Source organism: Schistocerca serialis, chromosome 4 (assembly GCF_023864345.2).
Source record: "Schistocerca serialis cubense isolate TAMUIC-IGC-003099 chromosome 4, iqSchSeri2.2, whole genome shotgun sequence".
Classification (NCBI taxonomy): domain Eukaryota; kingdom Metazoa; phylum Arthropoda; class Insecta; order Orthoptera; family Acrididae; genus Schistocerca; species Schistocerca serialis.
Genome location: NC_064641.1, coordinates 302,615,513 through 302,632,285, shown reverse-complemented (window position 1 = coordinate 302,632,285; position 16,773 = coordinate 302,615,513). Strand labels below are relative to the sequence as shown.

The following is a 16,773-nucleotide window of genomic DNA, read 5'->3' as shown; positions in this document are numbered from 1 at the left end:
TAGTTAATACAAAAATAATAGTAACGTAATTCAAAATTATTTATGACTGCGACCTTCACATTGTTCTTCCGTCAACACACACCAAGAGTTAGCTGCCGACTGACTATAGTCAAAGACGACTCCAGCGTCAAAGATATTTTACACAATTCACAAGTTTCCACTTGTAATCAGTCTCTTTGCTACTCTTCGATACATTTTCTAATAGTAACCAATATGCTTTTACTCTCAAAAACAGAAGTAAATTAACATATAATAAGACAAATTATAATAAATTCTGACAAAAATATAAGAAAACATTTACAATTCGGTATCGACAAATACGGTAAAAAAATAACATCTCCCAGATCCATTACAGCTTTCAGAAGAAACGGCTGCTCTGACAAAGAGACAACCTGGGCACTACATTCTAAAAGATCTAGAGCTTTTAATGGAAAGAACCAACTAAGGGAAACTTTTCATTCTATTTGTAAGAACTGTCACAGATTGCATTAGCAAAGTACTCAGAAAACACTGTATTGTTAACAGTGTTTAAACCATGAAAGGTGCATGTATATTTAAACACTGCAAAAGTAGTAAATCATCAGTACCAGATCATGCACTAGGACTAGGAAACCACTAAATTCATTTCTCTAACACTGTGGTTTTAACAAGATCTAGTAATGGCTACACTAAGATGCAGGGAGAGACCATAGGAATTCAAAATCTCACAATTTCAACTGAAAAGAAGATGGATTGAAATTAGACAAGTTGTGGACCTCAGTACCAAATAAAACAAACACTGCCACCTCGGCACAACTCCGCAATCTTAAGATGTGGCCTGATGACATCACGAACTGACTGTTGGGTGACATATAAACAGTTCAGCTTGTTGCTCTTGTTTGAGCCTGTAACAGCTTTCTGTGTCAATAAAGTCTCTGATGATGTCTTCAGCAGTGGAAGATGAACCATTAGGCGGTGAATTATGCCCATAAGTCAAATATCAGCAAATGTTACAGAATTTACAATTCTATGGTATAAATGGAATAGCATATGAGTGGTTTAAGTCATACCTACAGAACAGGAAGAAAAAAGTTTCTTTATATGAGTTAAGTGATTTAAATAAATTTGTGACTTCATCTAACTGGGGTGAAATTACATTAGGTGTTCCACAGGGTTCAATCAAGGGTCCCCTTCTGTTCTTGATATATGTGAACAACCTCCCTTCCTATCTGAAACAGGAAGCTTAACTGACACTGTTTGCTGATAATACAAGCATCATTATTAATCCAGTAAAAGAAACTCCAATTGAATATTATACAAATAAGGTCTTTGGAAAAGTCATTAATTGGTTTTCTGCAAATGGGCTTGCTCTAAACTTTGAGAAAACACAGTACATCCAATTTTCTGCTGCAAAAAGTACAGTTCCTTTAATAAATATAACACTCAACAGAAGTCAGTAGACAGGGTAGAGCATACTAAGTTGTTAGGTGTACATATAGATGAGAATCTTAATTGGAAAATTCATATTTTGTATCTTCTAAAGTGACTAGGTTCAGCAACTTCACCAATCAGAATAATTGCCAATACTGAGGATACAGAAATTAGTAAGCTAACATATTTTGCATACGTTCACTCTCTGATGTCATACGGAATAATATTTTGGGGTAACTCAACATTTAGACAAAAAGTAATCACTGCGCAAAAGAAAGTGGTTAGAATAATATGTGGGGTTCATAGTCACACATCTTGTTGGCATCTTTTTAAAAGATTGGGAATTCGTACAACAGCCTCACAGCACAGTTACTCACTAATGAAATTTATTCTCAACAACATGGACAAGTTTAAAAACAACAGTGACATTCATGATTATAATACCAGAAAAAAGAAAGACTTACACTATCCTTTACTCAACCTATCTTTGCCACAGAAAGGGATAAAATATGCTGCTATAAAATTTTTTGACAAATTACCAGTTGAAATAAAATGAAACAGTAATAGCATCAAAAATAAATTGAAATCGTATCTTCTTGACAACTCCTATACCATGGATGAATTCTTGAATAGGAATAAATAAATCTGTAAATATTGTATATGCATTTTGTGCCATTTAAGGGAATGGGGTAAATAATAGAAATATTGATCTTTAACTCTGTAAAATATATATATATATATATATCATGTTTCATATGTGCATTGCTTATGCTTTTGACACGTTCCACATCATAACGGGTACCGTACCGTGTGATTGATCAATGGAACACGCAGCCAACTAACTAACGGGTTTTCATCTTGCATTAACAAAAAGAATGCACACATTTTTATTAAGATGTGTGGGATGTGTGCATAATGACTCATATCTGCATTACAGGGACCAAAATTAGGACTATTTTTATTCATGTTGTAGGGAGATGACCATATGTCACAGATTCGAGATACTGAAAGTGATATTTTTTTATGGTAATGCAACCTTTTTGTTAAATCTGGTGGCAATATGTAAATACCAATGAAAGTAACTTCAAATTTGTGATAATTCATTTACTGTTGGAAATGTGATGGTATCCTAAATTATAAATTATGTAATTCAGGAGAGGTAAGGCATTGTAAAATTCGCAGCAGGAACGTTCTTTCATACTCCAAAGTTCTCATGAAAGAATATAAGGGCCATGATAAATAGAATAGTTGAAATGTGCAGAGAAAAATAGTGTGTGTGTGTGTGGGGGGGGGGGGGGGGGGGGGTGCGCACATGTGAACGTGCACGTACCTTTATGTATGCATCTGCGCGTGCAGATGTGTGCCTGGGAAAAAAAGTGTGAAAGACATCTTCTGTCACCCTGCAACTTTTCTGAGACAGGAAGGTTGTGAAATTGAAAGAGGAGAAGCGTTTTCGATGTGGACTACTGCTCAACATATTCACTATGGAATCATTACAGGAATTAAGCATTGGAAAGGGACAATGTAAAAGATGCCTGCTTGTTATCAATCAAGCAACAGAGATGGAAATTTATTATGCATATGTAGATTACTCCCCCATGAACCATGGACCTTGCCGTTGGTGGGGAGGCTTGCGTGCCTCAGCGATACAGATGGCCGTACCGTAGGTGCAACCACAATGGAGGGGTATCTGTTGAGAGGCCAGACAAACATGTGGTTCCTGAAGAGGAGCGGCAGCCTTTTCAGTAGTTGCAGGGCCAACAGTCTGGATGATTGACTGATCTGGCCTTGTAACATTAACCAAAACGGCCTTGCTGTGCTGGTACTGCGAACGGCTGAAAGCAAGGGGAAACTACAGCCGTAATTTTTCCCGAGGACATGCAGCTTTACTGTATGATTAAATGATGATGGCGTCCTCTTGGGTAAAATATTCCGGAGGTAAAATAGTCCCCCATTCGGATCTCCGGGCGGGGAGTACTCAAGAGGACGTCGTTATCAGGAGAAAGAAAACTGGCGTTCTACGGATCGGAGCGTGGAATGTCAGATCCCTTAATCGGGCAGGTAGGTTAGAAAATTTAAAAAGAGAAATGGATAGGTTAAAGTTAGATATAGTGGGAATTAGTGAAGTTCGGTGGCAGGAGGAACAAGACTTTTGGTCAGGTGATTACAGGGTTATAAATACAAAATCAAATAGGGGTAATGTGGGAGTAGGTTTAATAATGAATAAAAAAAATAGGACTGCAGGTAAGCTACTACAAACAGAATAGTGAACGCATTATTGTGGCCAAGATAGACACGAAGCCCATGCGTACTACATTAGTACAAGTTTATATGCCAACTAGCTCTGCAGATGATGAAGAAATTGATGAAATGTATGATGAGATAAAAGAAATTATTCAGGTAGTGAAGGGAGACGAAAATTTAATAGTCATGGGTGACTGGAATTCGTCAGTAGGAAAAGGGAGAGAACGAAACATAGTAGGTGAATATGGATTGGGGGGAAGAAATGAAAGAGGAAGCCGCCTTGTAGAATTTTGCGCAGAGCATAACTTAATCATAGCTAACACTTGGTTCAAGAATCATAAAAGAAGGTTGTATACCTGGAAGAATCCTGGAGATACTAAAAGTTATCAGATAGATTATATAATGGTAAGACAGAGATTTAGGAACCAGGTTTTAAATTGTAAGACATTTCCAGGGGCAGATATGGATTCTGACCACAATCTCTTGGTTATGAACTGCAGATTGAAACTGAAGAAACTGCAAAAAGGTGGGAATTTAAGGAGATGGGACCTGGATAAACTGAAAGAACCAGAGGTTGTACAGAGTTTCAGGGAGAGCATAAGGGAACAATTGACAGAAATGGGGGAAAGAAATACAGTAGAAGAAGAATGGGTAGCTCTGAGGGATGAAGTAGTGAAGGCAGCAGACGATCAAGTAGGTAAAAAGACGAGGGCTAATAGAAATCGTTGGGTAACAGAAGAAATATTGAATTTAATTGATGAAAGGAGAAAATATAAAAATGCAGTAAATGAAGCAGGCAAAAAGGAATACAAACATCTCAAAAATGAGATCGACAGGAAGTGCAAAATGGCAGGGATGGCCAGAGGACAAATGTAAGGATGTAGAGGCTTATCTCACTAGGGGTAAGATAGATACTGCCTACAGGAAAATTAAAGAGACCTTTGGAGAGAAGAGAACCACTTGTATGAATATCAAGAGCTCAGATGGCAACCCAGTTCTAAGCAAAGAAGGGAAGGCAGAGAGGTGGAAGGAGTATATAGAGGGTTTATACAAGGGCGATGTACTTGAGGACAATATTATGGAAATGGAAGAGGATGTAGATGAAGATGAAATGGGAGATAAGATACTGCGTGGAGAGTTTGACAGAGCACTGAAAGACCTGAGTCGAAACAAGGCCCTGGGAGTAGACAACATTCCATTAGAACCACTGACGGCCTTGGGAGAGCCAGTCCTGACAAAACTCTACCATCTGGTGAGCAAGATGTATGAGACAGGTGAAATACCCTCAGACTTAAAGAAGAATATAATAATTCCAATCCCAAAGAAAGCAGGTGTTGACAGATGTGAAAATTACCGAACTATCAGTTTAATAAGTCACAGCTGCAAAATACTAACGCAAATTCTTTACAGACGAATGGAAAAACTGGTAGAAGCGGACCTCGGGGAAGATCAGTTTGGATTCCGTAGAAATGTTGGAACACGTGAGGCAATACTAACCTTACGACTTATCTTAGAAGAAAGATTAAGAAAAGTCAAATCTACGTTTCTAGCATTTCTAGACTTAGAGAAAGCTTTTGACAATGTTGACTGGAATACTCTCTTTCACATTCTAAAGGTGGCAGGGGTAAAATACAGGGAGCGAAAGGCTATTTACAATTTGTACAGAAACCAGATGGCAGTTATAAGAGTCGAGGGGTATGAGAGGGAAGCAGTGGTTGGGAAAGGAGTGAGACAGGGTTGTAGCCTCTCCCCGATGTTATTCAATCTGTATGTTGAGCAAGCAGTAAAGGAAACAAAAGAAAAATTCGGAGTAGGTATTAAAATTCATGGAGAAGAAATAAAAACGTTGAGGTTCGCCGATGACATTGTAATTCTGTCAGAGACAGCAAAGGACTTGGAAGAGCAGTTGAACGGACTGGACAGTGTCTTGAAAGGAGGGTATAAGATGAACATCAACAAAAGCAAAACGAGGATAATGGAATGTAGTCAAATTAAATCGGGTGATGCTGAGGGAATTAGATTAGGAAATGAGACACTTAAAGTAGTAAAGGAGTTTTGCTATTTAGGGAGTAAAATAACTGATGATGGTCAAAGTAGAGAGGATATAAAATGTAGACTGGCAATGGCAAGGAAATCGTTTCTGAAGAAGAGAAATTTGTTAACATCGAGTATAGATTTAAGTGTCAGGAAGTGGTTTCTGAAAGTATTTGTATGGAGTGTAGCCATGTATGGAAGTGAAACATGGACGATAACTAGTATGGACAAGAAGACAATAGAAGCTTTCGAAATGTGGTGCTACAGAAGAATGCTGAAGATAAGGTGGGTAGATCACATAACTAATGAGGAGGTATTGAATAAGATTGGGGAGAAAAGAAGTTTGTGGCACAACTTGACTAGAAGAAGGGATCGGTTGGTAGGACATGTTTTGAGGCATCAATGGATCACAAATTTAGCATTGGAGGGCAGTGTGGAGGGTAAAAATCGTAGAGGGAGACCAAGAGATGAATACACTAAGCAGATTCAGAAGGGTGTAGGTTGCAGTAGGTACTGGGAGATGAAGAAGCTTGCACAGGATAGAGTAGCATGGAGAGCTGCATCAAACCAGTCTCAGGACTGAAGACCACAACAACAACAACAACATGTAGATTACTTCAACTACTTCCATTTGTAGATCATTGCCTTAACACAGCTATGCCATTCTTCTGATACACTTTTCTAGAAAACTGAGCTCAACTTGTTTTGTCATGTATGCTGTGAATGGAGTGACAGTTTGTTAATTGAAGAGTGATGTTATTGTTAACTTCTGTGCACAGTGTACAGATTAAAAATTTGACAAACTATAGGTTACAAACAAATCTGTGAAAAGGAATATAGTGGAAATGGTAGCAATGAAGTAACCAATTCACTTCCATAGAGGATGCCTTTTGTTGTCCCACCAAACAAACATGCCTCTTGATGCCCGTTATCTTCCTTGCCCATCCATTTTCCCCCATTTTCGTGACTTGATGACGTGTACTTTTTCACATCAGCCTTCATGGTGTAACAATGCAGAGTTTGAAGTACACTTTCCTCAGCGTGATAGCTGTTGAGAATTCATTCCTTAGTTTCTCACTTCATTTTAGTGTCTTCTGCATCTTTATAGTGTGGCAAACAGTTGAAAGGTATTTTGTTTTATGTAGAGAAGAACTGGACTCCCATCTGGATTCAATGCAGAATGATCTGGATGGTCTGAAGGAGTTACTGAAAGGTGAAGGCTACAGTTTGGATGCCAACACCCTTCTGGGGGTACGTCAAACCGTGCTTGGCCTTGAAAAAGATGCCATGCTAAAGGTAGATGCACTGCCAGACACAATAATACCTGCTTACAAATTAACCAGTATAGAGAATAAAATGTATCCCTTGATAATGAAATTCAAAGTTTGATGTCTCTGTTTATGTCCATTTGTTACAATTGTTGAATTTTGACATTGTCTTGATGGCACTTTGTTAATGGTGTGTCTTTGTTAGTTGTAGTTTTCACCTTTAGCGGTAATATTTTAATTCCTGATGTTGCTCAAACAGTAATGGTTCATTTTCTAATGTAGGTATTCTTGATTCTGGTGGTGTTTTTAGTGTTTTAATATATCTATGCCTTTATTTATGTTACACTAATTTTTAATTCTGTGATATCAGACCTTTCAAAGTGTATGCAGCATTATTGAAAAATCATTTACACTAGCATCTCTATTGTAAGCCTTATTAACGAAAGTATCGTATGAACTGGAATTTAAATATTTAATAATATGATACTGTGATCAGCAGTACATGATGCAGACAAATTAAGTACTCTCTGTTTGCATGACAAGTTAAAATAGATGAGGCTTCAAAATTCTGATTCATTTAATTACCACTTGTTACTTCTTCCCGGGAAGAAAAGGGGAAATAATTGTCTGGGGGGAGGGGGAGCGGGGTGGTGTTACAAACATTCAACATTCAGACCTTATTCCTAGGAATTGCGCATTGTACCTTAATGGTTGTTCTTAACCAGGTTTTTCAGTGATGTGATTACACTTCAAAGGTCTCTCGTAATGTGTGTCTAGCCCTCTCCTTTCTTCCCCATGTACAGAATTAAATGTGTTTGTGAACAAATCTAGTGTCACACTTTCAGCTGAGATGAAGTATTACAATGAGAATCTAAACCAACTTCTGTTATAGTCATTCTGAAATTCACGTTTTCCAAACCATCTTTGGCCCTTAGTTTCCTTCTTAAGCAGGTGTGTAAAAAATAGGTCTGAATCCTTATACAAGGTTGGTTTGCTAAGTCTGGTAAATTTCCATGAAAGAACGGAAAATTTTTTGTTGTGCTTTCATGGTCAATAAGCTTGATTACTCCAAGCTGTGTATAAAGAATTTCAACAATTTACAGTGTACAGTTCATTGTTGATAGCAGTCTGAATTGATTAGTGTGTCAACTGTGATTGAAAATTAAGAAAACAGTTTTTTGTGGTGTTATTAAACATTTTCATTGGAAGCATTGTTTTGCTATACAAATCAAAACAGAAAGTAAGTTCACACAGTCTCTGCACAATCGTTGAAGACTATTTACTTTTGAATTAATAAATTTAAATGGGCATAAGACAAGGAGATGGACTATCCCCACTCCTTTTCAACTGCGTCTTGGAAAAGGTCATTCAAGAGTGGAGGTAGTTGTTAGCCCAAGAAGAAACAAATGAAGAGCAGTTCAGACTTGGTCCTAAGAACAAAGGGGTGTACGTGGACTGCTTGGCCTTTGCGGATTACTTGACCATTTTTGCTTACAACATAGTCAGCAGTCAACAAGGTCAATAGGCTGTCAGAAATTGATGAAAAAGTTGGACTCCAGATCTCTGTTCAAAAAGCAAAATGTATGACAAACAACTATGATGGACCTGGATGGGTGATCACCAATATGGTAAAAATCGGAAGAGTTAAAAATTTCAGGTATCTCGGTGAAGTTATCCAGGAAAATGGATTAGAAGAAGCAGCAATTTATGTCAGGATGTGGAAGTTAGACCAGGCACACCAACTGACAAAGAATATCTATAACAAAAAGTCTATGAGTATAGGGCCCAAGTTCCGACATTATAATACAGTTGTAAAACCTGAGGGCTTACATGTGTCTGAAACTTTGACCTGGAAAAGCGAGAGCATATTAAGGAAAATCCTAGGTAATAGATAGGTTGGTGGAGAGCAAATAAGGACTTCAACAGCAAGACAGAACCTATCACGTCATCCATTAAGAAGAGGCGATTGTTATTTTACAGTCATCTCATGAGGATGGACAGTGACCGACAAACAAAAACAAAATGGAGTTTCCTCCAATCTAAGAAAACAAGGCTGAGATGGTTCGAAGAATGTGAAAAATATCTTAGGCAGATTGGTATCTCAGAGAGAGAGATTACTGACAGGAACAAATTTAGAAGATTAGTGAACAACTACCAAGGTTTTAAAATGGCATCAACATCCAAAAGACGGAGAGGACCTTTATCCGAAGAGCATAAACAGGCACTTCTTGGTGGGCTCAGAAGATACCGGCAGGAAGTCAAAGCTGGAACAAGAGCAAGACCTAGACACTAAAATGAAATTGGTTATTACCACGCAGTCCATAGAGGCTCAACTCTATAAAAATTTTAAACATGGTCATACAAGCACCGGAGACAAAGTGTTCTCCAGTTATCCTTTTGTCACCACAAAGGAAACCACTGACAAAATCAATCATAAGGTAATGCAAGACCACCAAATAAAAACTCATGAGATTGGTGTGAGACTGTCGGCATTCAACTGAGTGAGTGCATGATACCCTACATGGAGAATTGGCTATGAAGAAGCCATGTGCGAGTTGGGCAACGCGATTGCTCACAGTTGGCCAAAAGCACTTCTGGCACAAGTTTTCAACACAATGTCTGTTGATGACTAATCACAATCCATAAGGCGTTTTGCACCAATTTGTGACTGTTGATGAAACCAGGATCCATCATTACATATGATAGTCAGAACAGCAGTCAAAACAATGGACAAAGGGTGGTGGAAGTGCACCATAAAAGGCAAAGACCATTTTGTCAGCTCTTAAGGCAATGGCCAATGTTTTTTGGAATTCCCGAGGAATAATCCACATAGAGTACTTGAAAAAAGGCAGAAGCATAACTGGATCCTATGACACTTCATTGTTGAATCGTTCGAAACTTGCGTTGGCTGTAAAAAGGCCAAGGTTAGCTTGCAGAAAGGTGCTGTTTCACCAAGTGAATGCACCATCCCACACCTCTGCGATAACTATGGCAAAAGTGCATGAACTGGGCTTTGAATTGGTTCCTCATCCACCCTATTCACAAGGCTTAGCCCCAAGTGACTTTTTGTTTCCTAACTTGAAACTTTGTCTTTCTGGGAAGAAATTTTCATTAAATGAGGAAGTCGACAAACATTTTTGTAAAGTTTGACTGAATCTTTTTTTCTGATGGGATGAAAAAGCTGAAGGATTGCTGGTCCAATGAAATATCCTTCAAAGGAGACTATGCCTAGAAACAAGGTGATTTGTTTATGAAACAAGCTTTTTTTCCTTGGTTTATTACCAGACTTATCAAACCGCAGTTGTGTGTGTGTGTGTGTGTGTGTGTGTGTGTGTGTGTGTGTGTGTGTGTGTGTGTGTACAAAAAAAAAGTATGCATGCAATGTATATGAGTATGTCCAGCATCTCCTCCTAAACCAGTGGATTGATTTCAACCAAATGTGGTACATATTCTTTGTGCTATGTAAGAATCAACACTGTGGCGAGAGAATTGCCTAGCTCAGTGCTTGTCCAACTTTTTTTGCTCAAGAGCCAATACGGATATTATGGGGCGGCACCTTGGGTCATGCATCTTATTAATAATTGGTTACCTACATAAGTTAGTATGTTATGTTCCCCCAATAGACTCAAGATAATTTGGTTGCCCTCCTCAAAGAACTGATCAAAACACTTTGTGTCAATTGTACTCTGATTCAGATTGCCACCACCCTCAGCAACCCCAAAGTTTTTATACTGTAATTGCATGACAAAGTGTTGTGTTGTCTGAGTGAAAGGATGGTTAATTGATTAATAATAGGAATTGTACTTACATTTTAATGCAGTATATAATATGCAACATGATCACCAAAGTGTATAATGTATTACAACAGTCTTAGTTTAGTTTAATTTTCCTTGCTATGAATGTCCCACACCTAACATTGATTGTCTCTGTAATCACATTCATGAATCTGTATTGCTTCTGTTGAAATTTGTACCATAGCAGCTGATCGATACGAGGCACACAAGCCCTTGAGTTGTCAGAACTGGAATGCAAACAATAATTCCTCCTCTCACATCTGCTAACCTTGCAGTGATTGCACTGCTTACCTCTCTGCCCCTGAGGTAAGCAGCCAGTTTTACTTAGCTCATGGACAATTTCACCAGCGTTGATTAAAAATTAAACACCTGTTAAGATATAACTCTGCCTGTATGTGTGTTTCTTTCTCACTTAGCAAGAAAGCTGCACTCTAAAGAGTGTTGACTTTACTTGATTCAGCTGTTACTTGCTAGATACATATTGTGGTTTTGTCCAAAGAGTGAGGTTCCAGGTTGCAGTTGGTACATTATAGTAGCACCACAAGCTAAAGACAGTCATTGGCAGATGCAGCCATGAATGAGACTTGTTGGTGAAGACAACCCTCAAGAGGTTCCATACGCCTTGATTGCCAACAACGACTACAGCATCAACCTAGCTCTAATATGGCAGCACAAGGTTTATTAGTCAGAACTGTGTATTATAGTTTAAAGTTAAAACAATGAAAACAATCAATTATTTACAAAATTATTTAATAGGATAGACAAAAAGTTTATTCACAAAGCAGCGACAGAACATACACATAAAAGATGGTTGTAATTGGCAAGCTTTTGGAGCCAGTGGCTTCTTCTTCAGGTGGAAGGGTTGAAGGGGAAGGAAGAGGGCTGAAGGAAAAGGACTGGAGAGGTCTGGGAAAAGGGGTAGATACCAAGAAAGTCACCCAGGACTGCGGGTCAGGGGAGACTTACTGCACGGGATGAGAAGGAAAGGCTGATTGTTGGGGCAGCATCGGACAAGATTTGAAAACCTGAGAGCTTAAAGGTGGAAGACAGGGTAATATGCAGACACAGATTACTGCTTAAACATCATGCATGAGTTAAAAAGAGAAAAAAGCTAAGTGCATTGTACATAACAGATGGTAGGGGGGGTATGAAAAATAGACGGGAAAGACAGTGATAGATATAGCAGACTAAAACGGAGTGAAGCAAAGAGTAGGTACAGTGAAGAAATGCTGAGACGGAAGAAATTACCATACATTAAAGCCAGGAGAGTGGCAAGAACTAAGGGCATATTGTAGTGCTATTTCCCACCTGCAGAATTCTGGGAAACTGGTGTCTGGGGTTAGGATCCAGATGGCGCTTGTGATGAAATGCACTGAGGTCATGAATGTCATGTTGTACAGCATGCTCTGCAACAGGATATTTTGAGTTGCCAGTATACACCCTCTGCTTATTCCCATTCATCCTAATTGATAATTTGGTGGTAGTCACTCCAGTGTAGAAAGCCTAACAGTCTTTACATAACAGCGGGTAAGTGACATGTCGTTTTGCAGGTGGCTCTCCCTTTGATAGTATACGATTTGCCAGTTACAGGGCTGTTACAGGTGGTGGTAGGAGGGTGTATAGGACAAGTCTTGCAGCAAGGACGGTCTCAGGGGTAGGAACCGTAGGGTAGGGAGATGGGTGCAGAATGAGCATAGGGTCTGACAAGAATATTGCGGAGATTGGGAGGGTGACGGAAAGCTATTCTAGGTGTGGTGGCCGAAATTTGTGACAGAATAGATCTCATTTCACGGCATGATTTTAGGATGTCATGGCTCTGTTGAAGTAACTGATTAACACATTCCATACCGGGATAGTACTGAGTCACCCATGGTGTGCTCTGAAGTAGTTTTTTGAAAGGATAAGCAGTACCAGGATTGGATGTGATGGCTCAGGAAATCTGCTTTTTAACTAGGCAGGTGGGGTAATTATGTGCAGTGAAGGCTGAGGTGAGAATGGTGGTGTGTTGTTGTAAAGAGTATGCATCCAAACAAATATGTTTGTTTCAGATACCAAGGCTGTGTGGGAGGGAACATTTGACATGGAAAGGATGGGAAACTATCAAAATGTAAGTACTGTTGTTAGTTTGTAGGTTTAATGTGGACAGAAGCTTGTAGCTGGCCTTCAGTGAGGACAAGATCAACATCAAGGAAAGTAGCATGGTATTTGGAATAGAACAATGTGAAATTTAATCCAGAGAAGGTATTAAGAGTTCCAGGAATTTTAGCATGTCAGTCTCACAATGAGTCCATATGGTAAAGATGTTATCAATGTATCTAAACCAAATCAGTGGCTGAAGACTTATGGATCCCAAGAAAGCCCCATCCAGCTAACCCATGAAAAGGTTGGCATAGTAAGGAGCCATCCTGGTTCTCATGGCTGTACCCCTGATATCTGTTTGTATGTCTACCCCTCAAAGGTGAAGTAGATGATGATTGAGGTGAGTAGGAAAAACAGCTACTTCACCTTTGAGGGGCAGACATACAAACAGATCAGGGCTACAGCCATGCGAACCAGGATGGCTCCTTCCTGTGCCAACCTTTTCATGGGCCGCTTGGCGGGAGCTTTCCTGGGATCCATAAGTCTTCAGCCCCTGGTTTGGTTTATATACATTGATGACATCCTGACCATCATGGTGAGGCTAACCTGCTAAAATTCCTGGAATCTTTAAATATCTTCTCCCATTTAAATTTCACTTGGTCCTATTCCACATCCCATGCCACTTTCCTTGATGTTGATCTTGTCATCACTGAAGGCCAGCTACACACTTCTATCCACATTAAACATACCAACAAACAACAGTACTTAAATTGTGACAGTTGCCACCCTGTCCATGTCAAATGTTCCCACCCATACAGCCTTGGCATCTGAGACAAACGTATTTGTTCGAATGCAGACTCTTTACAGTAATACCCCACCATTCTCACCTCAGCCTTCCTGCACATAATTACCCCACCTGCTTAGTTAAAAAGCAGATTTCCTGGGCCATCACATTCAATCCTGGTACTGCTGATCCTTCCAAAAAACAACTTCGGAGCACACCATTTGTGACTTAGTACTGTCCTGGTCTGGAATGTGCTAATCAGTTACTTCAACAGGGCCATGACTTCCTAAAATCATGCCCTGAAATGAGATCTATTCTGTCTGAAATTCTGACCATCACACCTATAGTGCATTCAGAATTACTTAAGGATTGACAGTTCGGAAGTAGCATAGGTGAGTGCGGAACAGAGTTGCCAAGTCCCGCACGGAACTCGCACGTAATCTCATGTTTCATTCAACTAACTCACACATGCTAACTATTAGATCTTTAAATGTGGAGCCGACTGTAATTAGTTGTGACAATAAAACTACAGTTTAATATAATAGAGGGAAACATTCTGTGTGGGAAAAATATATCTAAAAACAAAGATGATGTGACTTACCAAACGAAAGCGCTGGCAGGTCAATAGACACACAAACATACACACAAAATTCAAGCTTTCGCAACAAACTGTTGCCTCATCAGGAAAGAGGGAAGGAGAGGGAAAGACGAAAGGATGTGGATTTTAAGGAAGAGGCTAAGGAGTCATTCCAATCCCAGGAGCGGAAAGACTTACCTTAGGGGGGAAAAAAGGATGGGTATACACTCGCCCGCGCGCGCGCGCGCGCGCGCCCACACACACACACACACACACACACACACACACACACACACATCCATCCACACATATACAGACACAAGCAGACATACTACAGTTTTTGAGAAACAACTTTCCGACGACATTATCAAATTTTCGACATGCGAGAAAGTTTTTTGTTATTTGAGTAAGAATGAAATGTCAAGAAAACATCAAATTTTCATCTGTTTCAAACATTAACTGTGTCGAAGATCTCTAACGCGAGATACAGGACTGTAAATAATATGACACATAATTGTCTGCTCATGTACAGTAGCGATAGGCAACAGATATCTATATTTGTAAAGACCTGATATATTTCTGATATGCATCCTTATTTCCAACACAACAAAAAATAAAATAATGCTTGTTTGGTACCTTAAATTGGGCAACATCTATTCTGAGAAACTAAAACAATACAAGTACGGTCATTGTATTGCATACATTATTTTGTATACTGTAATATGTATGCACAAATTGAATTCTAGAAATGTACTTTCTTTGGAATTAATATTTGATAATCTTGCCATATTAAAATTTCAAAACGTGGTGTGAATTAATTTTGTTATGCTAGTTCTTACAAGTGCAAACTGGGCACTCCATACGTGTAGCTGAATCCGTTTGTGCTGCATCTCTATATGGATAATGGTAAAACTCCACTGACATCACTCTTGTCGCTATTACAGGCACTTGATGTTTCCCTGTCACTCTTGTCATTTAAAGAGATAATCATCTCTTCCACTGAAGTCTCCAAAGCACCTTTATCCTGCCATGCTCTTTCCATAATGTTGAGTGTGTGTTTGATGGCTTTCTTCCAGTCTTCAGCGGTAACGTGAGTAATAGCTTCTTTAGTACAGTCTTGTATGGCTTTCTTCCAGTCTTCAGCGGTAACGTGAGTAATAGCTTCTTTAGTACATTCTTGTATGGCTTTCTTCCAGTCTTCAGCGGTAACGTGAGTAATAGCTTCTTTAGTACATGGTTGTACTGTGGAGAGCGTAAATTTTTGGTTTCTGCTGGCAACGTAACCTTTAATTTAGGCCTATATCATTTCTATAGGGTTGAAGCGGCAGTGGTACAGTAGCAGCTTGACGATTGTATGCCCATATGTTTTTGGCAGTTCGTCGATTTCATATTTTGGAAATTGCGGTTTATGGAAAATTATTTTTTCCGTAAGCTCAACCTTCTTCAAGGACATCAGATACATTTAAGTTAAGACACTCAAGCCGATTAATCATTTCCTCCTCTCGCTTTGCCATGGTAGGTGCTTTATCAACAACAACTGACTGATATGGAGCGGTGTGTAAAACAATTGTTGACGGTTTATCTAGATTGGGTATTAGAGCTTCTACAAACCACTTTGTGAATGTAATGTGGTTCATATCTTCATCATAATCTTCTATCTTCTTTGATTTAAAGAGAAGGAGACAGTTTGGTACGAAACCTTGCGAAGTGCCTGCATGCAGTAGAATCAATTTGCCCACGTTACCAGACGGCATCTGCATTTTCCCTTTAATCGTGTTGTTTGTCCACCCCTGATTAACTACGTGACCAGAATTAACCCATGTTTCATCGAGCCAAACCACTTCGTTAACATTTATGTTTAATATTTGTCTTAAAAATTGGCATCACCATGCAGCAATATCCTTCCTTTCCATCAATAGCTTACGGCCACAAAATTGTCCATAGTGAAATCCTACATTGTGCTAAACTGTGAATAACGATGTTCAACTGCCCTGAAAAAGTCCTGGTTCTTTAAGTGTCATCAATGACTTTGAGAGTGTGGGATGTTCCTTTCTGCGATAATAATCGTAAACATGTCGATGAATTGCATCCTCTGCAAATGAATCTAAATTCTTAACATGCTTATCCATAGAACGTTTCTTCCCGGGAGTACCAAATTTGGAGAGTTCTCCAACTTCCTTTTCTGTCTCACAGTTCCTTCCCAATTTTTACAACAGTGTTTTTGTTGATATTCAGTGCTGCTGCCATTCTATCTACTACCTTGCTAATGGAGAGTAGTGGGCCACCATTAAGTTTTTCACTCTCAACATAAGCTCTTAACGAACAAACCAATTCTCTACACTGTCCTCATAAAGCAATCCGCTGTCCATGAGAATGACGTCGAACTTTTCCGCTACTAACTTTCGGTGTACTTTCTTCTGACCTGTCAAATAAGACACAACAAATAACTGTCACAAAAACAATATGGTAGCTCCTAAACTGCAATGAAACAAATACAACGTGCAGCGATCGCACAGGCACTCACCGCAACTAAATTGTGGTACAATTGGAAGTGTTGTGGACTGAGATTTAGTAACTCAGGGT

General features: G+C 39.2%; 1 protein-coding gene across 5 annotated transcripts in view; it reads left to right on the top strand.

Annotated features, from left to right (window-relative positions):
- Positions 1-16,773, top strand: part of LOC126473952 (heat shock factor protein) — a 160,885-nt gene that overhangs the window by 99,900 nt on the left and 44,212 nt on the right. For 3 of the 5 annotated variants that reach the window (XM_050101316.1, XM_050101314.1, XM_050101315.1), the window contains exon 9: positions 6,834-6,984. In XM_050101316.1, the coding sequence (XP_049957273.1) occupies positions 6,834-6,984 (151 nt within the window). The remainder of the gene's footprint in view (positions 1-6,833; positions 6,985-16,773) is intronic. The other 2 variants (XM_050101318.1, XM_050101317.1) reach the window with 1 other exon arrangement.